We start from the raw sequence: 26,172 nt of genomic DNA, 5'->3' as shown, positions 1-26,172 counted from the left end.
GAGGGACTTTTTGAAGGGTGTGTAGATTAAGATTTAAGAGGATGTGGGGAAAGGTTAAAGGAGAAACTCAGAGGAGTGGGTAAAATAAGGAACAAGAGGGTTAGGGGAGAGGATAAGGTAATAAATAGTGAGAGGATAAAAAGGCTGAGAAGGACAATAGTGAGTAAAAATAAGATGGAGGGAAATTCACAAATAGTCATTATAACTGAATGTGAATGGGACAAACTCACCCATAAAACAGAAATGGATAGTGAAATGGATTAAAAATCAGAACCCGGGGCGGCTAGGTGGCGCAGTGGATAAAGCACTGGCCCTGGATTCAGGAGGACCTGAGTTCAAATCCGGTCTCAGACACTTTACACTTACTAGCTGTGTGACCCTGGGCAAGTCACTTAACCCCAATTGCCTCACTAAAAAAAAAAAAAAATCAGAACCCAACAATATGTTGTTTACAAGAAACACATTCATGAATGAGAGAGACATACAGAGTTAAAATGGAGGGTTGAAGTAAAATTTAATATGCTTCAACTGTTGCAAAAAAGACAAATATGATCTCAGGCAAAATTAAATATAAAATAGATTTAATTAGGAGAGATAAATAAGGTAACTGCATTTGGATAAAAGGTACCACAAACAATGAAACAATGTCAATACTGAATCTATAGGCACCAAATATTACAGCATCTAATTTTTTAAAAGAAAAGTTAAATGAATTACTGGAGGAGATATATAATAGTACTATAATAGTGGGGGACTTTAATCTTCCCTCTCAGAACTAGAAAAATTGGACCAAGAAAGAAATCAAGGAAGTGAATAGAAATTTAGATAAGCTATGTAGATATGATAGATATCTGGAGAGAACCGAATGTGAATAGAGAGGAATATACCTTTTTCTCATTGGTTCATGGTACTTTTATAAATATTGACCATATATTGGGATGTAAAAATTTTATAGTTAAAAACAGAAAGCAGAAATATTAAAATTATTTTTTTCTGATAATAATGTAATAAAATTATATTTAATAAGGGACCACAGAAACATATATTAAACAACCTAATCTAAAAGGATAAGTGGTTAAAAACTAAATCATAGAAACAATAATTTCATTAAATTATAAGATTTTTTTAGACCAATTATATCCCAATAAGGTTACATTATATGGCAAAAATTGCTGGGAAAACTGGAAATTAGTCTAGTAGAAACTGGGCATAAGCCAATATTTTACACAATTTACCAAGATAGGAACAAAATGGGTACATGAGCTAGCTATAAAGAGAGATATGGGGGCAGTTAAGTGGTGCAGAGGATAGAGCACTGGCCCCGGAGTCAAAAAGACCTGAGTTCAAATCTCACCTCAGATACTTACTAGCTGTGTGACCCTGAGTAAGTCACTTAACCCCAATTACCTTAAAACATCCAGGGCCATCTCCAGTCATTCTGATACATATCTTGCCATTGGACCCCGATGGCTCTGGAGGAGAGAGTGAGGTTGTTGACCTTGAACAATCCTCCCTCACTTAAATCCAATTCAATGCAAGTCATGACATCACCCCCAATGTCATGTTCTTCTTTGAAAATGAAGGACAAGGGGCAGCTAGGTGGCACAGTGGATAAAGGGCCCGCCCTGGATTCAAGAGGACCTGAGTTAAAATCTGGCCTCAGACACTTGACACTTAATAGCTGTGTGACCCTGGGCAAGTCACTTCACCCTATTGCCCTGTTAAGAGACAGAGACAGAGACAGAGACAGACAGAGAGAAGGAAAGGAAATGAAAGACAAATAACAACAAAGAGAGATATTACAAGAAAATTTGAAGAAGGAATATATTACCTATCAGACTTAAGGATAAGTGCACAATTAATGAATATACAAGAGACAGAGAGCATTGAATTGTAAAATGGATAATTTTGATTAGATTAAATTAAAAAGGGGTTGTATAAGTAAAACAAATGTAGCCAAGATCAGAAAGAAAGCAGGAAATTATGGGAAATATTTATGGACAGATTCTCAGATAAAGATCTCATATCTCAAATATATAAAGAACTTTGTCAAATATATAAGAATACAAGTCATTCCCCAATTGATAAATGGTCAAAAGATATGAACAGGCAGTTTTCTGATGAAGAAATAAAAAAAATTTGTAGTCATATGAAAAAGTTCTCTAAATCATTATTGATTAGAGAAATTCAAATTAAAACAACCTTTTATATTTTACACCTATCAGACTGGCTAAAATGATTGAAGAAGAAAGTGACAAATGGTGGAGGGGATGTGAAAAAAATGTGACACTAATTCATTGCTGGTGAAATTGTGAACTGATCCAACCATTTTGGAGAGCAATCTGGAATTATGCCCCAAAAGTTATTAAAATGCCCAAATCTTTTGACCCAGCAGTACTACTACTAAGAATATTTCTAAAGATGATAAGGGGGAAAGGAAAAGAACCTATATGTTCTAAAATATTTGTAGCAGTTTTCTTTGTGGTGGCAAAGAACCAGATATTGCAAGGATGCCCATTAAATGGGGAATAGCTGCACAAGTTGTGGTAAATGATTGTGATGGAATACTACTATGCTATAAGAAATTATGAGCTCCATTATCTAAGAAAAACATGGATAGCCATGAATGAAATAATGAAGAGTGAAATAAGCATAATCAAGAGAACATTGTATACAGTAACAACAATATTGTTTTAGGAACAACCTTAAGTGACTAAGTCATTTTGACTATTATAAATACCCAAATTAACTACAGAGGACATATGAAGACACTATTTGAATCCAGAGAAAGAACTAATAAATTAAAGTATGTATAGGATGCTTTTATATATGTGTGTGTATTTGTGTCTAATGGTCGCTATCTTTAGGGTAGTGGGAGAGAAGGAAGAAAGTTATATGATAACTTTATTACATATTTTAAAAGAACAGCAAGTTATACATAATAGACTTATAGTTTCATGTATAATCTTTTTTCCTATTCTACTGTATCAAGGAAATGTTTATTTTGTTTATGAAGTTCAGAATAAAATAAAATTTTAAAAATAAAATTTATTCTTTAAAACCTCAATTTTTGTCTTAATATGAAAACTATTAGCATGTACACTTCTCTATGATGACTTCACAGCAAAATGTGTTTCTCTTATAACTCCAGAAGAAAGAGCACAAAAAATATAAAGGGATGTGTTCAAATGCTACTTCCTAGCTAGGACCTTCTGCCTTCGCAATGAGGACAATATCCACTCAGTCTACCTCATAAGGTTGTCCTGAAGATCAAGTGAGTTAATTCACTTGAGAGCTTTGGCAGCCTTAAAGCCTTGTAGAAAGGAGATCGAATGTTCATTAACTTTAATTCTTCCTTTAAGAAAAACAGGCAGTTTGAGTTTAGGGTGTTAACCCATATGCAGACGGGGAACATGTAATTCTGTTTAGAAAGAGTAACTGCTAAAAATGATTCAGCAAGTAAATCTCCCCTGGTCCTCTGAAGGAATCAGCCATAGACAAATGATGAGGTTGAAGCCTAATTGTCACAGCTGTGAAAAACTTCAGAGCTACTGTTTTCCCAGCAGCCAATGAGACCTCTTGAACAGCTAGAGGTAGTTTCTCCACCTACCCATCCTCCTTCCCCCCTCAACTCACACACACTCTAAGGCTGTCAGAAGTGACCAACATATTCTAAATGTCAGACTTCTGAAGTGGAGCTATGAGGGCAGCTTGGGGTTGGTTCATCTTTTGTCTTTTAACTCTGGCTGACTCAACCAGCACTTCCAGTGGTAAGATGAGAAAAGAGGCCCATTCTGAGGATCTCTTCTTTTGTTTTTCATTTCTTCTCTGACCCAACCTGGTCTTTCTCTATGCAATGGCTACCATCTCGACTTATCTACTAGGGAGGCAGACCACTGTGTCTTTTTCCCCACTCTGTGCTCTAATTTAACAAGTTTACCATGAGATGGCTTTTACTGACTGATAGATTTTCAAGTTCGTCTTAACTGGCTTCTCTCCCTTCTTCTCTATCACAAGGGTCCTTAACCATTGACTTTTAAATAGATGATAGATAGATACATAGATACATGATAGATAGATAGATAGAATTCAATATGATAGGTTTCCATTGTGATCATATGTATTTTATTTTATGCATGTAAAGACATTCTGAGAAGGAATCTCTAAGCTTCACCGGTCCAGAAAAAAGAATCTTTAACATAAAAAGGGCATGGGGGGATTTAATATCTCTGATCTAGCAAGTTGAGAGCTTTGTCACCATATATTTATAGAGACTGTGTGGTGTGGAGAAAAGAGCACCAAATGTGGAATTAGAAGACCTGGGTTGGAGTCCCAGATCTTCCATTAACTTACTATGCGAGTTTTGGGGTAAGTCCTTTCACTTTGCTATGTCTCAGTTTCTTCATCTGTGAAATGGGAATAATATGTGCATGGTTAAAGTTCAAATATGGCTCTTGAGAGGTATTATGTTCCTTTCAATAGGGATCTTGAGGGAGAGACTGAATGACTATTTCTCAGGATGTGATAGAGAAGATTCAGGATCCTAAGATCATGTATTTAAAGCTGGAAGAAACTTTAACGATCCTTTAGTCATTTTACAGATGTTAAGTGATTTGAAAAAGGTCACACAGGTAATGAATATCTGATGCAGGATTCAAACTCAGGTCTCTGACTCTGAAGTTCTAAAATTCTGTGACTATCTACTACAAAAGATGATTGTGAACCTCTCTAGAATTGTGAGCTAGGCCATATTTACATGAAACCTTTCTTTGTTAAATCAAGTTTAATTTAAAGATAGCCATGACTAGATGATACCTCCAGAAAAGTCAGAACACTGAGTAACTAGTGTACCAAAAGGCTCTTAACTTGGGGTCCATTTTTTGAAAATATTTTTCCTCATGATGGAAAATGTTCTCCACATCCAGAAAAAAGGATTGTGGATTCTGAATGCAAAGTGAACCATACTGTTTCTACTTTTGTTTTTTGTTTTTTGAAGTTTTTCCCTTTTGTTCTGATTCTTCTTTCACAACATGACTAGTGCAGAAATATGTTTCATGTGATTGCACATATATAACCTATATCAGATTGTTTTCTGTCTTGGGGAGGGGAGAGGGAAGGGAGAGAGGGAGAAAAATTTGGAACTAAAAATCTTATGAAAACAAATGTTGAAAACTATTTTTACATGTAACTAGAAAATGATAAAATGCTTTTATGATTTAAAAAAATTATTTTTCAATCAGTCAGTAAACCTGTATTAAGTTCTCACCATGTGCCAAGCACCGTGCTAAACTCTGGGAATCCAAAAAGAAGCAAAAATAGTCCCTGTTGTCAAAGAGCTCACAATCTAACAGGGGAGAAAACAAGCAAACAAATATGTACAAACAAGCAATATACAGGATATATAGGAAATAAGAGAGGGACGGCACTAAAATTAGGAGGGTTGGGGAAGGTTTCCTGTACAAGATGGGATTTTAGTTAAAGGAAGCCAGGAAAGCCAATAGGCAAAGATGATAACTTTATTTCAGTATACTTTGTTCCCTTTGTAATCCTATGAATATTTTATGCATTTTTTTCTGAGAAGGGGTCCATTGGCTTTACCAGACTTCAGGCAGATCCAAGAGACAAAAAAGGGTTAATAATCTCTGTCCTAAAGGAGATCTGAACAGTTTCTCTTCTTTCTAGAACTCCTCAATTGATTAGCATCTCTCACCTGGATTGCCATCCATTAGCCAATCCTACCAAGGAACCCACCTCTTCCTTCCTTCCCCACCCCACACTCCCCAGCCTCATTTGCTCTGCCAAAGAAAGCAATGTAGGCAAGCTTTCTAAGCTACATGTGCAAGTGAAACAAATGCAAGTTCGGATTACATGTGCCTTTATGGCCAATGCAACATCTGTGGTTTCCTTTTGAGGTGAAGAGGCTTCAAAAATGCTGTTCCTCTCAACATGCTTGAAATTAGACAGTGTTTCTGGAAAGTTTGTAAGGCCTGTGAACTTGAAAGCCTATGTTCAAACATGCTTTTCTTCTGCATCATACAGACTGGTACAGCAAGGAACTTACCTGGTAAAAGCAAGTTAGAAGCCAAGAGATTCTACTTCATGCTTCCTTAGAGATTTATAGTTCTTTCTGAAATGTTGATAGTTCTTCTTACCCTTGTACTACCTATCAAAACAGAAATTATTGTTCAGACACTTTAAGCTAAATTTTTTACATTTGATGGTTTAACTACAATGGTTCCAATACTTTAGCCAAGAGGAAGGGTATTAAAAATGGGTAGCTAGGAGAGACTATATTCATCTAGGAAACAATAGTGGATACAGATATCCAGAAGGTTGGACATGTAAGCACATAGAAATTATGATCCTTTGAGATCTCTGAATCAAATCCAATCATTTTTGTTTTTGTTTTTGTTTGTTTGTTTTTTGTTTTTGTTTTTGTTTTTTTGGTGAGGCAATTGGGGTTAAGTGACTTGCCCAGGGTCACACAGCTAGTAAGTGTCAATTATCTGAGACCGGATTTGAACTCAGGTACTCCTGAATCCTGGGCCGGTGCTCTATCCACTGAGCCACCTAGCTGCCCCAAATCCAATCATTTTTACAGATGAGAAAACTGAAACTGAGAGAGACAAAATTATTTGCCCAAGGTCACACAGGGCATTAATTGCAGAAATGGGACCAGAATCAGTCCTCTCATGTATATTCTATGTAAGGTATTGTTACCTGAATAAACTTGCCATTCTCTCCACCTCTCACTGCTACCAGTTCATTTTCTTGTTGATTCTCTCCAGGTTTGACAAGCCTATAATATAGAAGTCTCAGACTGCATACAGTACAAAAATTCTTTCTAATGAGCTCCCCAAAATCTTTCTCTTTGGGTTAACTTCCTTTCTTTCAATACCAAACCATACACATATGGACTTGGACAAAAATCATTGTAAATGTTCATATCCTTTAAGAGCAATTTAAAAATAGCATGGGGATCCAATGTGGTGACACATAACTGTTGTCTCTGCTGGGGAAGCTGAGGCTAGTGGATCACTTCAGTTAGGGGCTTTTGAGCTATAGGAGAGCTAAAATGTTTATCCCACATCTGAACTAAGTCTAGTACCAAGAGGGTGAGCTTTAACATGCTCTGTTTTTCTGTGTTTTTTTTTAAGATGGATACTCAGGTGAATGTTAAGTAGTGAGTTGGGACAAAGGCTAATAAGGCTAAATAAGAACAAGTCTATTTTGCACTGAATTAAAAACCAAATGTTATGGGCTCCTTAGGGATTTGATGTCATTGCTTATCAATATATCAGAGGTAAGAATAGGATTGCACCATTTTGCACTGGCTCAGCAGGCCATAATATGGAGGAAGCTATCATGGAACTGAAAATACCACTCCAGTATTTTTGCCAGGAAATCCCCAAATGGGGTCACAAAGATTGAGACAGAAACAGAGAGACTGACATATCTATATGCATCTCTATCTCTATCTATACACACATATATGTGTATGTATATATGTATGTGTTTTAATTTTTATATATTTATATAGATATTTCTGTGTGTGGGGAGAGAGAGAGAGAGAGATCCATTTCTGTCTCTCTATACATTGTTTGTATATGGTTTGCATGTTGTCTCCTCCATTAGACTCTTAGCACCTTGAGAACAAGAACTGTTTTTTGCCTTTCCTTGTTTCCCCAGTAGTTAGCAGTGTCCCTACTATATAGTAGGTCCTTAACAAATGTTTGTTGACTGACCAAATGAACTGCCTTTTATAGGTGAGAACAGAGGTGCAAAGAATTAAAGCTTCTTGCCTAAGAGCCCAAACCTCAATGATAGGAAATTAGAGTTTAGCCTTGGCTTTCTTGGTTCTTAGTTCTTTACTCTGTTCACTTCTTGGGCCACCTATCATTTAGCATAAATTACTAAGCCTCCACACCTCCCACAACAAGAAGCATATTAGCTCCTCTTCAGTGTCTGAATTGAAAGTAAAGGCACAAGGGCAGCTAGGTGACACAGTGGATAGAGTACTAGCTCCAGAGTCAGGAGTACCTGAGTTCAAATCCAGCCTCAGACCCTTGACACTTACTAGCTGTGTGACCCTGGGCAAGTCACTTAACCCCGATTGCCTCAAAAAAAAGAAAAGAGAAAGTAGAGGCACAGTTTGAAAGGCTTTCTCTTCTTAAACTTGAGCTATTGCAACAATCTTGCTTGTGACTCAGTGTCAATTATCATTAAAACCACATTGGGGGCTGGTATTTGTTGTGGGGTGAAAGAAAAGAGCATTCAGTCCATTCCACAAATGAATCATAGACCCTTAACATAATAGGAGAGCTTGAGTGGCCATCAATCTCCTGCAGAACAGTTGGTTCATAATAGTTATCTAAAGTCACATAATTCAATCATAGGAATCCTATATTATGCACAAAGAGAAGTCCAATCTAGATATACTCACTTGTCTCTGTTGATTTTTTTTCCTACTATTTCCCTTTATTCACTAGCTTACAATAATTTTTGGTGTCATACTTTTATATGAAAGAAATTTCAAGATAGATGGCATCTGAGAGAGAGAGAGAGAGAGAGAGAGAGAGAGAGAGAGAGAGAGAGAGAGATCATATAGTCCAACCATATCACTGAGTCCCAGAGAAGTCAAATGGTTCAGCCAAGGCCACACAACCTAGAGTATAAGAGTAAGGACTGTGTGTTTAGAGCCAAGAAATTTGGGGTCAAATCTTAATTTTGTTCCTCCTAGCTGTGTCACTTTGGATAAATTGCTTAACCACTCGAGGCTACAACTTTTTTTGTTTATTTTTCCACCTATAAAATGGTGGTGATAATCTGTACCTGACAGCATTATTATGAGAATTAAATGAAATAATGGATACAAAGCCCTTAGTAAAATGTAGGGTACTATAATCATAGGGACAGCTAAGTGGCCCACAGATAGAGCACCAGACCTGGAGTCAGGAAGACTCATCTTCCTGAGTTCAAATCTGACCTCAGACACTTCCTAGCTTGTGTGACCCTGGGGAAATAATTTGACCCTGTTTGCCTCAGTTTCTTCATCTGTAAAATGAGCTGGAGAAGGAAATGGCAAACCACTCCAGTATCTTTGCCAAGAAACTCACAAATGGGGTCACAAAGAATTGGACACAACTGAAAAATGACTGAAATAAACTATAATAATAGCAGCTATTCCTCACAATAGAAAGTGGTATCCCTCATTCTAGTCCTGTACTCTGTTTAATTTATTTAATCAGAAAATTGGGAATTGTTTTTTAGCTAAGTCAAGAGGACCTAGTAAACCAAGACTAATGGAAAACTTTTATTTTATTTTATTTTTTAATTTTGTGAGGCAATTGGGGTTAAGTGACTTGCCTAGGGTCACACAGTCAGTAAGTGTTAACCGTTTGAAGCCGGATTTGAACTCAGGTACTCCTGACTCCAGGGCAGGTGCTCTATCCACTGTGCCATCTAGCTGCCCCCAAAAGCTTTTATTTTTAATGAACAAAAATAGCAGCAAATACAATGGGAAGGTTGGTTGGCCAAGGGAAACACAGCTTCATCTGCACAGCTTTCTTATTGGCAATACCCAGGAGTTGAGACTTCATCAGTTTGGGCAGTCTATCCACTAACATGGATCATGAACCATGTTAAACCATGGATCATGGTTTAATCCATGGTGTTTAACAATTGCTGTGGCCCAAACAAAACCAAAAACAACAGCAACAACCTGTCTATAACCAACCCAGTAGTCAGCTTCTCTCAGCTTAAGTAGGCTGGTCCCTGGATAGGAGACATAGGTCCTGGGCCTATACTGAAACCCTTTCCAACTCGGTAGGAATCATCAGAACTTGTATATAACTTTCAAGGCTTTCAATGACCTAGAGTCACCTCCATGCCATGCCTCTTCCCATCCTCTGTTCCAACCAAAGTGGCCTTTTAGTTGTTCTCCAAATTGGAATTGCATCTCCTATATCGATGTCTTTTCTTTTTTTTTTTTAAATTTCCATTCTTTTTTATTTCAGGATGCCAATAAGTTTCTTAACAGATTATTCCTCATGTTGGACATTAATATCCATATGTTCAATGTGTCTTACTTTTTTTTTAATTAATAAAGTATTTTTTTCCCGTTACATGTAGAGATAGTTCTCAACTTTTGTTTATACAGGCTTTCCAATTTCAGATTTTTCTCCCTCCCTCCCCTCCCTCCCCCATCCCCTAGACAGCAGGTAATCTGATATAGGTTTTATATATATATATATATATATATATATATATACACACACACATATATATATATACATATACACGTAATAACATTAATCCTATTTCTGCATTAGTCATGTTATAAGAGAAAAATCAGAGCAATGATGAAAAACCTCAAAATAGAAAAAACAACAGCACCAAAAATAAAAGAAATAGTATGGTTCAATCAGCATCTATACTCCACAGTTTTTTTTTTCTTTTTCTTGGATTTGGAGATCCTTTTCTATCACGAGTCCCCTGGAACTCTTCTGTACCACTGCATTGGTGAGAAGAATATAGTCCATCACAGTAGATCAACACTCAATGTTGATAATACTGTGTACAATGTTCTTCTGGTTCTACGCAAGACCCTCCAGGTTGCTCTGAACTCCTCCTGCTCATCATTTCTTACAGCACAATAGTATTCCATTATATTTATATACCACAATTTGTCCAGCCATTCCCCAATTGATGGGCATCCCTTCAACTTCCAATTCCTTGCCACCACATAAAGAGCAGCTATAAATATTTTTGTACATGTGGGTCCCTTTCCCCTTTCCATGATCTCCTTGGGAAAAAGACCCAAAAGTGGTATTGCTGGGTCAAAGGGTATGCACAGCTTTATCACGCTTTGGGCATAATTCCAAATTGCTCTACAGAATGGTTGGATCAGTTCACAGCTCCACCAACAATGCATTAGTGTTCCAATTTTCCCACAGTTTCTCCAACATTTATTATTTTCCTTTTTTGTCATTTTAGCCAATCTGATAGGTGTCAGGTGGTACCTCAGAGTTGTTTTAATTTGCATCTCTCTAATCATTAGAGATTTAGAGCATTTTTTCATATGGGAATAGATAGCTTTGGTTTCTTTATCAGAAAACTGCCTGTTCATATCCTTTGACCATTTCTCAATTGGGGAATGACTTGGATTCTTATAAATTTGACTTAGTTCCCTATATATTTTAGAGATGAGGCCTTTATCAGAAGCACTGGCCACAAAAATTATTTCCCAGCTTTCTGCCTCCCTTCTAATTTTGGATGCATTGCTTCTGTTTGTACAAAAATTTTTTAATTTAATGTAATCAAAATCATCCATTTTGCATTTTATAATATACTCTATCTCTTGTTTGGTCAAAAACTGTTTTCCTTTCCAAAGATCTGATAGGTAGACTATTCCTCATTCATTTATTTTTTATTTATTTATTTTTAGTGAGGCAATTGGGGTTAAGTGACTTGCCCAGGGTCACACAGCTAGTAAGTGTTAAGTGTCTGAGGCCGGATTTGAACTCAGGTACTCCCGACTCCAGGGCCAGTGCTCTATCCACTGCGCCATCTAGCTGCCCCCAGAGTCTTGTATGTTAAGATCGAATTTTCTATTCAGTTCTGGTCTTTTCACCAGGAAAGATTGAAAGTCCCCAATGTCATTAAATGTCCATCTTTTCCCCTGAAAGAGAATGCACATTTTTGCTGGGTAGTAGATTCTTGGCTGCAATCCAAGCTCCTTTGCCTTCCAGAATATTATATTCCAAGCCTTGCGGTCCTTTAATGTTGAAGCTGCCAGGTCCTGAGCAATCCTGACTGTGGCTCCATGATATTTAAATTGCTTCTTTCTGGCTGCTTGGAGTATTTTCTCCTTCACCTGGTAATTCTGGAATTTGGCTACAATATTCCTTGGAGTTTTCCTTTTGAGGTCTCTTTCAGGAGGTGATTGGTGGATTCTTTCAATGATGATTTTATCCTCTGATTCTATGATATCAGGGCAGTTCTCCTTAATAATTTCCTGGAATATGGTGTCTAGATTCTTTTTCTGGTCATGGCTTTCAGGCAGACTTATGATTCTCAAATTCTCTCTCCTCGATCTATTTTCCAGATCAGTTGTCTTTCCAATGAGGTATTTCACATTTTCTTCTATTTTTTCATTCTTTTGATTCTGCTTGACTGATTCCTGGTGTCTCATGGATTCCTTATCTTCCAACTGACCAATTTTAATTTTTTAAGGCATTGTTTTCTTCAATGAGATTATGTACCTTTTTTTCCATTTGGCCAAATGAATTTTTTAAGGCATTGTTTTCTTCAGTGAAATTATGCTCTTTTTTTTTCCATTTGGCTAGTCAATCTTTGTGCTTCCTTTTCTAAGCTGCTAATTCTTTTTTCATAGTTTTCTTGTTTTGCTTTCATTTCTCTCCCCATTTTTTCTTCTACCTCTCTCAATTGATTTTTTGTTTGTTTGTTTGTTTGTTTTTTGGCAAGGCAATGGGGGTTAAGTGACTTGCCCAGGGTCACACAGCTAGCAAGTGTCAAGTGTCTGAGGTTTGAATTGAACTCAGATCCTCCTGAATCCAAGGCCCGTGCTTTATCCACTGTGCCACCTAGCTGCCCCTCAATTGATTTTTAAAATCCTTTTTGAGCTCTTCCAGGAAGGCTTTTTGTTCTTGAGACCAATTCGCCTTCCCTCATGAGGCTTCAGATGTAGACAATTTGAGGGTATTGGCTTCTTCCCTATTGATACAGAAGCTCTCAATGGAGAGGGCTCTTTTTGCTTCTTACTCATTATTGCAGCTTATTTATTTATTTTTTAAGTTGAGGTCTGCTCTGGGGGCACCAGGGTCCCTGTTTTGGGCTTCTTGTGCAGGGGTATAGGTGTTCTGTGACTGGCTTTTTACTCTGAGGCCTTTACAGTGTGTGCAGTTTGACTCCTTGCACTTCCTGTCTGGGTGCGCTCCGCCAGGCGCCGGATCCCACCTGTCTCGTTTGTGGACCTACCGCCCCGCCCTACCGCCCCGCCCTCCCGGCCAGTGCAGGTAGGTTTTTCCACTATCCTTCTTGGCCACCAGATTTTTGAGCCAGGTTCCAGGGGCCTCAGTTGTTTGGCTGTGGCCTGCAGCTCCTGCTGACTTTCCCCGACCCCCTCAGAGCTGGGCTGCTGCCCTGCGCTGGGCCTCCCTTTTGCCCGAGTCAGACCGACCTGTTCCTGAAGTCTTCTAAATTATCTCTGGTTGGAAAACTGTGTCTCTCTGTCTCTTTTCAGGTTCTGTAGTTTCAGAATCCATCCAGAGGCTTGATTTAATGTTCTTTTTGAGGGAACAGAAGGAGAGCTCAGGCAGCTTGCTGCTTCCTCTCCGCCATCTTGGCTCCGCCCCTATCCATGTCTTTTCACAGGCCATCTTCAATGCTTATAATGTACTTTCTCTTCCTCTCTACCCCAGCTTCCTCCAAAGCTCAGCCCATTACCTCCCTCCTAAGCAAAATCATTTCTGATCCCCCAGCTATTAGTATTCTCTCCTAAACTATCTGGAACCGTATTCACTTATTTGATAAATAAATAAAAAAAAATCACAGCCCTGCCCCACCCCCAGTTGAATATCAGTTCTTTCAAAGGAAAGATTGTTTGGTTTTGTCCTGTATCTCTGCCACCTAGGCAATTCCTTTCATATACTTTGGATCTGCAGTTTCATTGATATGGATGCTCCCTGTAATAGCATAGATGAGAGAGATGTCAAATGGCCATGGCCCACAACATCCCCAAAAGCCTGAACAAAATTTAAAAACAATTGGGAAATATTTGATGAAATAAATTAAAAACACAATGATGCATAATGTTAATACGTGGTTTTCTCAGTCAATATGTAGCCAATAGGAATCCTTATATGCAGTTTAGTACCTTATTTGAGTTTGATAGCATTGCTATTATAGATAGGGAGGGAGGGAGGGAGGGAGAGAGAGAGAGAGAGAGAGAGAGAGAGAGAGAGAGAGAGAGAGAGAGAATATGTGTGTACTTGTGTTATAACACTTCCATGCTCCTTATCTCTTTGATGCTTATTCATTTCTGCATAGAAATCCTTCATGGGGAGATTACCAGACATTCTGGGGGACTTCCTCTAGGTCTTTGTATATTTCATAGCTACCATGAGAGCATCTGGGCTATTCATAATTTATCCCTCACTTTTATTATGGGACTAGCCTCTGTATTTTTATAATCCTAAAGTTTCCCTGACAGATATCTCTTCTCCTCGGCATTTCTTTGTTGATAATATGTTGTGGCTTACTCATGCCCACCATACAACTCTCCATTGCTATTTGAGTGACCATCACTTTTAGGTATTTAGAGACTCTGATATTACATTATTTGTAACCACAAAGTATCACCAGAAGAAAAAAAAAGATATTAGCAATATTTTTCTTTTTGTTTCAGGGGAAAGTTTGGAAACATTAAAAGCATTACCCATTTTTCTAAAGGCAATCCATTCTACTTTTCCCCTTATGTTCAGTTGTGGGCCCACCCCATTGTCCATTGGCAATGCCAATCTGAGACATATATACTAATGAACGAACTCTATGGGCTATTACTCCAACAGTATATAAGAATCTGGAATCTAATAGGCATCCTTCATCCACTTAGTTTTTCGTCTAAGAATAGTTAAGCCAAACTCTCTTGAATGAGTATGTATGTTATTTAGGAAATTTCACAGTGTTCTTTTGCTCAGTGAAATCAGCAGAATGTCATCTGTAAATAAGCACATCCAAAGGACCACACCATCCTTCTTTGATTTGGCCTCTGTGCTTAGGACAGTGACAAACAACATTGGCAAGCGTGCATCTCCTTCTTTTATGCCTCATTTGATATTAAGAACCAGAGGGTCCTCAAAGAATCTCTTTCTTTAAATCTCTCAAGGAATCCTGTATGTCATATGTGCAGATATTGCATTGCTTTTAGGGGGGATTGGTGAGGCAATTGGGGTTAAGTGACTTGCCCAGGGTCACACAACTAGTAAGTGTTAAATGTTTGAGGCCGGATTTGAACTCAGGTTCTCCTGACTCCAGGGCCGGTGCTCTATCCACCGCACCACCTAGCTGCCCCCAGATATGGCATTGTTGGAGGGAAACTTTAAGGTGATGTTTTTCTCTTTTATTTTTTTAATATTCAACAAACAATAAATAGTAATATCTCAAAATATTCACACCCTTCAGAGAATTGTGTAACTGCAAAATGCAGTCTGCTGTCATTTGCAAAAATCTACTTTTACAACCTCCTCAAACCTTCAGCGAGGATATTCTCAATGCATCTCTAAATTACCCATAAAGAATTTTTAGAGATAAGAAAGTAGGCAAGTGAGTTATCAGCTAATGATATTTTTCTCATCACTCTTTTTTTGATAATAGCATCTTAAGATTTTTTTTCCAAGCATTGGACATCCTCCTCTTACTTAGATGTCTTAGGACTAGATCCCTCAACATTCTCATAATTGTTTCCTGCAGCTTAGAACTCCACTCAAGGTACTTGTTCTAGTTCAACTACTCATCTTTTCTCTTTATTATTACTTCTACTTCCTTATTAAAACATCAGTGCTTATGACAGAGTACAAATGTGACTATACTGTCAGAAAATCAATAGTGACAATTATTTTTACATTATTTATCCATTTCTCTTCCAATTTCATTGCTTAATGACCCTCACAGTCATTTAGCTTGGGCTCAGTATCTTGCCAAGCTTTTTGTAAACTTATTTTTCTTTTGACTACTCATAATAATGAGGTACTACTCATAATAACCCAACCTCCTACATAAGATTTTACAAACAGTTGTCTTCAACCTGCATTGCCCTTCACTGCTGTATCTCTCCACTTTACAAAAATCAAACATTTGTTGACTGACTCTAGACTCTTTTGGTCTCCTTAAATTTCCTAAACTAGGAAATGGTGATAGACTGTAAATGTTATTCATATCTCATTTTCACTGTAATTAACACACTTATTATGACATATATTTTGCTTCAACAGTTATTGTTGCTTCAATTGTTCTCCATATAACTTCATTTTTTCCTTCTAGCATGGTATTAGAAGCACATTGCAAATAGTAAATGATTAATAAATATCTTAAATTGAAATTTAAAGGCACAAAGTCACCAAGAAAGCAATGATAATCTTGCTATAGAAAAGAGAGAGGAAAGGGACAGAAGAAAATATCTAGTCCAAATCCTTTTATGGATAAGGAAACTGGGGTGAAGGGAAAATTCAAGATCACATAGAAAATAGAGATAAGTTTTGACTTCTTGAACTATAAATCCAGTCTTCTTTCTACTATATCACACTTATTCATCTTGAGGTATTTTACTGGCATCTCAAATATAAATACCTAAAACCATACTTACTGTCTTTCTTCCCTAATCTGTCTTTCCTCCCAATTTTCCTAATGCCATTAATGGTACTGCCACCTTCCTAGATTCCCCTTCTCCCTTCTGTTCCTGCCAGGCATGTTAAATATATGGGAGGATATTCCTAATCAATTATTGGTGGGACTAGATGATAATCTCTGGGGTCCCTTTCAATACTGAATTGAGAAAGAACTTCCCTGACACAATGCACAACTACATGCCTTCTTCTTTTACCTCTACACATATGTGTGAGAAGCTTAAAATATGAGAAAGGACAAAGATGCCTAACTCTACAGAGAGCTTACCAGTTCTCAAATGTGTCTGGTGGTAGAGGAGGTGGTTAGGCAAGTGGCATAAGTAGAGGGGGATTCTGCTGGTTGGACTCTCCTTGCGTCACCATTTCCTTTCATGTGAATTGTTTCACAAGCAAGTGATCTGACTTCTAAGTGGGGGCTTTCCACTTACCCCACAAGCAATATTGAAAAGTCTTCTCTAAAGAAGACCCTCTATTTCCCCAACCGTCAGAGATGAACACCTTCCTTTGTGAACTTAACGCATATCTTGGCTGACTGAAACCACACATTGGTACTGAAAGACTTGTATTCAGGGTGGGTGTTTGCGGGTGAAGCATTGAAACCATTTTTTTTCCTTTCTATAGGTGTTGATAAGGCTATGACAACCATAAAAACAAAAACTCCTCTTCTTGTGTTATGCCAGTGTTAAAATATCTTTATGTACTTACTGCTAAAAATTCTAAAATCTAGTTTGCTACATAATGCTAGTTATTATATATTGTTATAATAACAAGAAGTTGTTATTCACAATGATAACCAAAGGGATACAGAGGCAGGGAAATGCATCAAAGGAGGGGATAACAATGCTCACATTTCCTCAGGAAGGACAATGAGATCAGAAAATGTGGGCTCCTTTCCACTTTAAGTGAGTTGGGATAAACAGGAGAGATCCAAAGAAACTGGCTTCAGAAAGGACAGTTGGGGCAGGGGAGCTGGGTGGTTAGTAAATAGGAGATAGGGTTATAAAATTTAAAGCTGGAAAGAAACAGAATCCAACCTAATGCTCTCATTTTGTAAATGAGGAAATTGAAGCCCATAATCATATGCAGACAGTGACAGAATGTTCAATCTCAGATTATCTGACTCACTTGGGTTTCTTATCAGGAGATTTTTTGGTGTGTGAGTTGGACTAAAGAGCTGCTAACATCCTTTCCTGTTCTCAAATAATGTGATTCATTCACTTCAAAAGCAATGTGGAGCCATGGGAGCTTTTCAGTTGGTTTTAACAAAAGTGGCACAATTAGTACAGCGCCTTTGCAATATTAATCTAGTAGAGGAACAGATCGAAAACAAGTCATTAAAGCATCCTAAACATGGCTTGAAAATTGCACTTCCCTGATCTTCCACCAGGTGGTACAGTGTATAGAGTAGTAGGCTGGAAGTCAAGAATATCTCTGTTCAAATCTGGCTTCAGACACTCAATAGCTGTGTAACCCTGAGCAAGTCACTTAACTTCTGTTAACCTCAGTTTCCTCAACTGTAAAATGGGAACAATAATAGCACCTACCTTGCCAGGTTTCTCTGAGGATCAAATAAGATAATATTAGTTTGTTGGGTGTTTTTTTTAAAATCACTTAGCAAAGTGCCTACACAGAGTAGACAGTATATAAATGTTTATTCCCTCTTCCCTTTCCCTTCTGAACAATGAGTATATTCACATTTTTAATTCTTAAAAACAACTAAAAAGTTAGTAAGATGTCCAGGTCCTTCAACCCAGAAATCTCATCACTAAGTATATAGTCCAAGCAGATCAAAAATAAAAAAAGAAAGGGCCTATATAAACCATTTTTTCCACAACAGTACTTTTTTGTGATAGGAAAGTACACTCCCCTTGATTAGCCACTCTCCAAACATATTGTGGCACATGAATGTATTAAAATATTATTGTGCTATAAGAAATGACATGAAGAACTTATATAGAACATCCATGTAATGAAGAGTGAAAAAAGAACCAGAGAAATATAGACAACGACTACAATCTAAATGGAAAACAACAGCAAAAGGAATGCCCTAGAAATCCTTTTGTTCCTCATAAAGTCCACATGAAGCTTCTTCCCCCACCACCCCACCACCCCGCCACCCCTGTTCCAAGAATAGCATCTCTGCTGAGTGAGGTGCTTAAGTTGGGCTTCCACGGTCAGGTCCACTTTACAATTTGACCCTCAGTTACCAAAGAGGGTTCTCTTGAGTTAATTATCTGTTCTTTTCTTTGCGGCTTTAACATTGCTGCTACGTCCATGTCTGTCTAAAGAGTATGTTTCTGTTCTGTGCTGAATGTGATTTTCCAACATCAGTCAAAGATCTCCACTTAGTGCCATGGCCAATTGTGGGAGGAGTAGGGGAAAAGAGAGTAGGGAAAGAGAAAAATATCGTCCCAACTCCATTACTCTCTGGTATTTCCTCCACAAGGCAGCTGCTGGACTAAACTACTGAACTCTCACACTGACAATCCTAGAAAGATCATCTCTCAGGATCACTGTTCAGACACCTATGCTCAGGGAGAGAAATACAAAAAAATCAGAAGCTAAAGACAACTCCTTCAGAACCAAACATGTGATCCAAGGACAGATACTTAGGACTCCATGGGGTGTACTCAGAAGAGGTGGAGCAAAAGAGAAAGCCTTCTTTTAACCCCCTTACATGTAAATCAAAATTAAAGTGTTCTTTATTGTGTCCTAGGTGATGAATGCCTACCTTGCTTACCCCTATACCTGGCTGTCCCAAAGTATACAGGATGCATTAGAAATGACAAATTCTGGAAGCCTGGAAGTCAATTATGTGGTTATTGCAATAGTTCAGGTAAAAATTAATAACAATTTGAACTAAGGTAGTGGTTGTAGGAATGGAAAAAAACTACTGACTCTCCCTGACATTAAAATCAAGGAGTCAGTAGCTAAGGCCCTCCTTTATCCCAAAGGAAGTCTGATGTTCAGTCTTTACTTAGATGTTTTGTACAGTCTTCTGAATAGTGGATGATTGGGGAAAGGAAGGGTGTGTGTGTGTGTGTGTGTGTGTGTGTGTGTGTGTGTGTGTGTGTACACATGCAAATTTCTGACTCTTTGAGGTGACAATAACTAAAATAGTCAAGGGTTTTTTGAGGTTCTTCAGGTGCTCAGGTTTACAGGTTTAGTTTAAATTTACAGGTTTAGTTGCCTTTTTTTCCCTAAGACTCCATGTTGTCAACTGTGGTGAAAATTCAATTCATCTCAACTAGCAGTTGTTGGAAATCTCCCCTAGGATGGACTCAAGTGTTATTGCATAATTGGGGAGTTGGGAAAGGGGAAGAGTTGGAGGAGAAGAGAGAGAAAAGTACCTTGTGGTGTCAGAGACAGAGTATCCCTTCCATTATAAATAATGTGGTTGGCTGGCTACATTTTTTTCTCTTTTAGGCCTTGATGCTGGGGGGAAACCAGGATTTCCCAAATTCATAAAACCCAGTGACCCTGGGGTTCAAAAAGCAGCCAGGTTTGCAGTGGAAAGGTTTAACAATTGCACAAATGACCTCTTCTTATTCAAAGAACTTCACATTGATAAAGCAACAGTGCAGGTGAGTTATTTGACTATTCCCCAATCCCTTAAGAAAAACCCAAGTTAAAAAGAAAATTTGGGATTTTTTTGCTTTGTTTCCCCAGAAACTGCAAATGGCCAGAGTTTGACCAACAACCAGACCTACTCCCTTCTAAGAAGCCAAAATATAAAGACTATCATTTTCAAAAACTGTTAGTTTTTACTAAGAGAATCCTAGTGATCCTTGGGACAGCTAGGAGCTACAACGGATAAAGCACCAGCCTTGGAGTCCCAAGAGCCTGAATTCAAATCTTGCCTCAGACACTAGCTGTGTGACCCTGAGCAAGTCACTTAATCCTGTTTGCCTTAATTTCCTCATCTGTAAAATGAGCAGAAGAAGGAAATAGCAAACAACTCTAATATCTTTGCCAATAAAACCCCAAATGGAATCACAAAGAATTGGACAGTACTAAAACAACCAAACAGCAGCATTGACCCTCACTGAAAGCCTGTTTATTCATAGTAGAGAGAACACTAGAATTAAAGTCAGATGGACCTGGGTTCAAGTCCTGAATCTGCTAATTACTGTGTGACTATAGGGAAATCAATTAGCCTCACCAAACTTCATTTTCCTTCCCCATACAATGAGGGAGTCAAACTAGATGACTTTTTTTTTTAAGTGAGGCAATTGGGGTTAAGTGACTTGCCCAGGGTCACATAGCTAGTAAGTGTTAAGTGTCTGAGGCCGGATTTGAACTCAGGTACTCCTGAGTCCAGGGCCGGTGCTCTATCCACTGCGCCACCTAGCTGCCCCTAGATGACTTTTAAAGTGCTTCCCAGCTCTAAATTTATGATTCTGATTTAGACCCACTTATATAACACACTTGGTTGGAGGAAGTATTGTATCCCAGGAAAGAGTGTGCTTATGAAGTCAAGAGGGACCCATGATAACATGTGGCTTTTTAATACTTATTAGCCATGTGGTTATAAGCAAGTTTCATCATATATAAAACAGAGATAAAACCTATAGGAGCTACCTCCCAGGGGTATGAGGCTAAAAGAAGACGTATTGCATATCCCAAAACTTACTATGTATCATTAGTTATCATATGCGGGATTTCCTAGATGATGGTAACTTAGAAGTAGCAAAATAGGGGATAAAAGGAGGAACAATGATTTAACTAAATACTATTTAAATGGCAGCAAAGTATAACTGACATTAAGACAGAAAAGGTATTAAAAATACAAAAGGGTTTAAGAAACAGAACAGTCTGGAACTATTTCATATGGAAGAAAACATGCTTACTCATCTCAGTATCTCTAAGTATATCCCTTTTTATAATTTTATACAAGTTCAGATGTTCATAATGACTAAATCGGGAAAAAGCTACCTTATGTTCACCATAATATAAGAAGGGACAAAAGTAACCGTTCTTAACATTCTTAACATTCTCATCCAAAAAGGTTTCCTTTCCAAATGATGCCAAATAAATTCACTCTTCTATCATATTCTTTCAGGTACTGCATTTATGAGATTTTGCTTTTCTTTTTCTTAAGGGCAGTTTGGGTTTTTTTACAGCTCTGTTTTTCTTTGTGTTGGTAGGTACTATTTCAAACATCAGATTCCAAGTCCTTATTTCTCAGATTAAATAAACATAAATGCCTTTCCTCTACCTGTTTCAGTGGATGTCTAGTATTATTCGCGCGCACACACACACACACACACACACACACACACATATACACCCTTGATCAAGGTCAACAGAATCACAACTTATCTAGCTCCACCCTCAACTTCCGAAATCTTTTTTTTCTTTTCAAATCATGGCAAATGTCCAGACTTCTCTTAGAATTTAATACCATTTAAAGTAGAAGTGAAATACATGGAAGAATTAAGGAAAGGCAACTTAATCCAGGCTAAACTAATTTCTTTTACCTCTTCTTAAAGACATTTGGCTATACCTGAAGTCCTAGGGAATATCTATTGAGATGTCTCATTGAAATTATTCAATCCCTCAAAAATTCTTCACTCGAAGTACTATCTGATGTTCAGCAAGAGTGTCTCATGTTTTATAAGGGAAATTCAAAAATGGAGGTGAGGGTCATCACTTTTCCTGCAGGTATAATTGGCTTTGGGCTACCATCTCCATATATACTTATGAGGACTAATAGACCAGTGATGATTGATATAAAGATGAAAAGTGAGAAACCACAAATAAGGTATTCCAGGGCAGTGGCTGCTTTGGGCATCCAACAACCCAGTCTGATTCTTGAATGATGTGTTTTTTATACCTTGAGAATTAAATGACCAATTTCAATGAACTCCCAAGTGAGGTACACTACATCAGAAAGTTTCCTGGTTCATAATAGTAGAAAAGGAGGGGGAGATATTGAAGGCATAGTTCTGTGGCAGAAAACCAGCAATTAAATAGTTTAGTTGAAATGAGAATTACAGAGATATGAAGGGATGTTGAAAGTAGAGACATGTCCAAAATAAATTTCCTTATTTTTATTCCCCCAAAACCTACATCTTTTCCAAACTTCCCTAATTTTGTCAAGGGTACCACACCCAATGTTTGCAGCTGTAGCATCATCTTTAATCCCTATATATCCAAATGTATGCCCAGTCTCATCATTTTTACTTCTAAATTCCTTGCATCTGTCCCCTTCTATTTACCCAGCCACAACACTATTTCAGTAAAAATAATTGACTAATGGTCTCCCTGCCTCATCTCCCCATTCCAATCCATCTTCCACATGCTTGTCAAAGGGATTTTCCTAAAGCAAAGGTGTGACCACGTCACTCCTTTATTCATTAAATTCTAGTATTACCCCAAACCTGCAGAATCAAATATAAACTCCTTTGTTTGACATTTAAATCTCTTTACAATCTATGCCAAATCTGCCTTTTTGACTTTATTATATATTTTTTGCTTCCACTTAGGCTGGAGTCTAGCCTTTTTGCTGCTTCCCACACAGAACTCCCACCCACAGAACTGTTCCCTACACCCATGCAATACACTCCCTTTTCACCTCCACTTCTTGGAATACTTTTTTTTCCTTCAAGAATCAGATCAAGTGCATAATGTTATTCCTGGTTTCCCCATCTAATAGTACCTTCCCCACCCAAAGTCATTTTGTACCTGTTCTGTATATGTTCTTCAGTCATTTCAGTCATGCCCAACTCTTCATGAGCCTATTTGGAGTTTTCTTGGGAAAGATACTGGAATGATTTGCCATATCCTTCTCCAGATCACTTTACAGATGAAGAAACTGAGGCAAACAGGGTTAAGTGACTTGCCCAGGGTCACACAGCTAATGAGTATCTGAGACCAGATTTGAACTCAGGTCTTCCTGACTCCAGGACCAGAAAGATGCCACCTAGATCCACCCAGAAGCCTAAATTTTATGTATATCTATGTATTCGCTTATTGTATTCCCATTCAGATTTAAGATCCTTAAATAAGGAAATACTAAATAATAGGTTTGTTTTGTCTCTAGCATAATGTCATAATTCATTATTATATAATATTTCCTTATTGTCATAAGGTTTGTTTTGTCTCTAGCATAATGTCAGTATAAGCACTTAATAAATGCTTGTTTGATAAACTTATGAAGGTTAGGATATCTAAAGAAGAAAGTATCAGTAGAACATGTGTAAGAATGGCCAAAAGCTGGAAAACTGCCCAACTATAATGATAGTTTTTTTCATCTATCATGGTATGGGATTGAACCTGTGATTTCATTGGTATAAGAAACTCCACCTGAGAAACCTCCCTCCATCAAATCAGAATCTTCTGTGAAAGTGACCAGTTCAGAGAACTGCCTAGGACATTGAATTATTAAGTGATTTGCCCAGAGTCACATAGCCAGAATGTGTCAGAGGCAATATTTGAACTCAGGTCCTCTGATTCCAAAATCTCCAAACCTTCCACTTTACAACACTGTCTCTCAATTGGATTTACCAGATGGTATGGGTAATTGCATGTGAATTCATAGCCATTGATATGTGGCTAAGATATTGGGGTGTAACACAAAGGTAACCTATAACACAACAGTTATGCCCAGAGCATAAAGAATTGTCTTCCTCAAGGTGTTCTCTCCGAATGTCGTTTAGCAGCTCAACCCCATAGTTTCAATAACTCCCTACACAGTACAAAATGTAGTCAGGGCTTCTGACCTCTCAACAGTGATGCCAACACCTAAAAGAAAATCCTAAATCTATTTTATCACAAATAATACAAGAGTCTATTCTCATTCAATTTAGCTCGTGAAAGGACTGAAATATATGATCGATATGTATATAAGCCGAACAATTTGCAGGAAGAACGAACATTTCAACTTGGACAACTGTGACTTTCAAACAGATAAAACTTTACAACAGGTAGGGCACTTGAGCTCCTAACTTCCTAAACTTTCTTCTTCACAAAGTTCCTACAGTCTGCATTGATCATTTTGGGGGGCTTCATAAAATTACCAAGCCACATTGTCTTTGTCTTGACATGGTTTCGATTTTATACTCCATCAAAGGTGGGCTTCCTGTCATGAATCATCCATAATGTGGGAAGGAAGTTAAAATTAAAAGGGAAATCTGCATTGTTTTTGGTGAATTGCAAGTACTGCTGCCTATTCCCTTTCAATATAATAATGTCTTCTCTCTTCATATAAAAAGCTGAGCTGGGAAAATAACTACTAGAAATCACTTCAAGTGATTTGGTGTGGAGCTATACTGTATATTCCTGAGGCATTTGTATGCTCATTAAATATATGCTGTTGGGTTTAGAAATATCATATGCCTCACACATTTTCTATCTGCTTACAGACATTCAACTGCTATACTGAAGTTTGGGTCATGTCCTGGCTCCAAAAGACCGAGGTGCTTGTTCTCCATTGTCAGTGATTTTTTGCTTCTCCTCAAACAAAGGCTGGATGGTGTTTTGGTTTCCAACCCAACCTTCACTTCCTGACTATCACAGATATTGTATATTCTTTGAATGTATTTGTGCTTCATAGCCCATTAGAATAGATAAGCATCAAAGATTACTTCTCAGTGGTAGATAAAATAGAAGTAAAAGAATTAATAAATTGTACTACTACAGTACTTCAGGGCACTGCCTCAGTATGTGACAAAGAGAATACTAAAGGGAAGTTTTCAAGGGAGAGCTCATGCAAAGAATGAATTTATGTGCTTTAACAAGCATGCTAAAATTCTGATTCTTTCAAAAGTTTCAGGAAACTTGTAGGCAAAAGCCAAAGACAGCGTCAGATTGAAATGATTAGAGGTAATAATACTAATATTATTTTATGAGAATAAAAGAAGCACTCAATTGAAAAGTAATTTGTCTCATATGGGCTAGTACAACAAACTTGCAGAACAGCATTTATAATGCTATTCCCTCATTCCCTCAAGTTTTGATTCAAAGCAGATGAAATATATGTTAAGAACTGAAAGTCAAGACAACATACATGCTGAAGGTTCTCAAAGAAAAATGAGGGATGGTGTAGATTATGAACCAAAAGGTAGAGCCTCAAGGGAGTGAACCTTGAGCCAGCAGTTAAGAGCACAAGAAATTCCAGGTGGAAGAAAGCACACAGAATTGCACAAAGTACTGTATGCCTAACCTTCTTTGATCTGACATAGAAACTGAGGTTGGATATAATGGTATAGTTAGTTTGGACTCTTCTCACCTTCCCTAAGGCTCTTTAAAACTATCCAGACCAAAACAAGTTGCAGGTACAAAGTCAAGATAAAACTCTTAGTGCTTTCATATACAATATATAAATATATACATGTATATGTGTATATGCATGTGTGTCTATATGTGCATACATACATATATATGTATATATACATATATAAAACCTCTTATTTATATAAGCTCCTGTGAGAGCTTAGCAGCAATATGGCAGTCATTAAACTGATTTCTCCAACATGACGAACAAAACTGGAGACTGGGCTAGGAGCTAGGAAGACAGTTCACATCATCTATAAAATAAGGGGATTAGACTAGATTGCTTCTAATGTCCCTTTTCAGCTCTAAATCTGATATGATTTAGCTATGGAGTGAGTACATTGATTTTGACTACCTCTAATTGATAAATTTCCATTCCTTTCTTCTATGGAAAAACAAAGCTATATTTTAAGTTGGACAGAATGTGACCACATGCCCTTAATCAAATGCTTTTTAAAATTGTTTCTAAGTC

At 37.6% G+C, this 26,172-nt stretch overlaps 1 protein-coding gene across 1 annotated transcript; it reads left to right on the top strand.

Annotated features, from left to right (window-relative positions):
• The first annotated feature begins 3,647 nt into the window (after positions 1–3,647).
• On the top strand, positions 3,648–25,445 carry CST7 (cystatin F). Its single transcript, XM_043988023.1, has 5 exons — positions 3,648–3,770; positions 19,141–19,260; positions 19,851–20,008; positions 24,236–24,352; positions 24,791–25,445. The coding sequence occupies exons 1-5, from the start codon at positions 3,701–3,703 to the stop codon at positions 24,866–24,868; spliced, it is 543 nt and encodes a 180-aa protein (XP_043843958.1). The 5' UTR covers positions 3,648–3,700; the 3' UTR covers positions 24,869–25,445.
• Positions 25,446–26,172: the final 727 nt, after the last annotated feature.

The sequence above is a fragment of the Dromiciops gliroides genome, chromosome 2 (assembly GCF_019393635.1).
Source record: "Dromiciops gliroides isolate mDroGli1 chromosome 2, mDroGli1.pri, whole genome shotgun sequence".
Lineage (NCBI taxonomy): Eukaryota > Metazoa > Chordata > Mammalia > Microbiotheria > Microbiotheriidae > Dromiciops > Dromiciops gliroides.
This window is presented reverse-complemented; position numbering and strand designations above follow the sequence as displayed.

Bases quoted from the DNA above. Each gene is read 5' to 3' on its own strand.
- CST7 (XM_043988023.1), top strand. From the start codon at position 3,701: ATGAGGGCAGCTTGGGGTTGGTTCATCTTTTGTCTTTTAACTCTGGCT. The intron at 19,261-19,850 runs GTAAAAATTAAT...TTTCTCTTTTAG, and splicing joins TGGTTATTGCAATAGTTCAG to GCCTTGATGCTGGGGGGAAA. The intron at 24,353-24,790 runs GTAGGGCACTTG...ATCTGCTTACAG, and splicing joins CAGATAAAACTTTACAACAG to ACATTCAACTGCTATACTGA.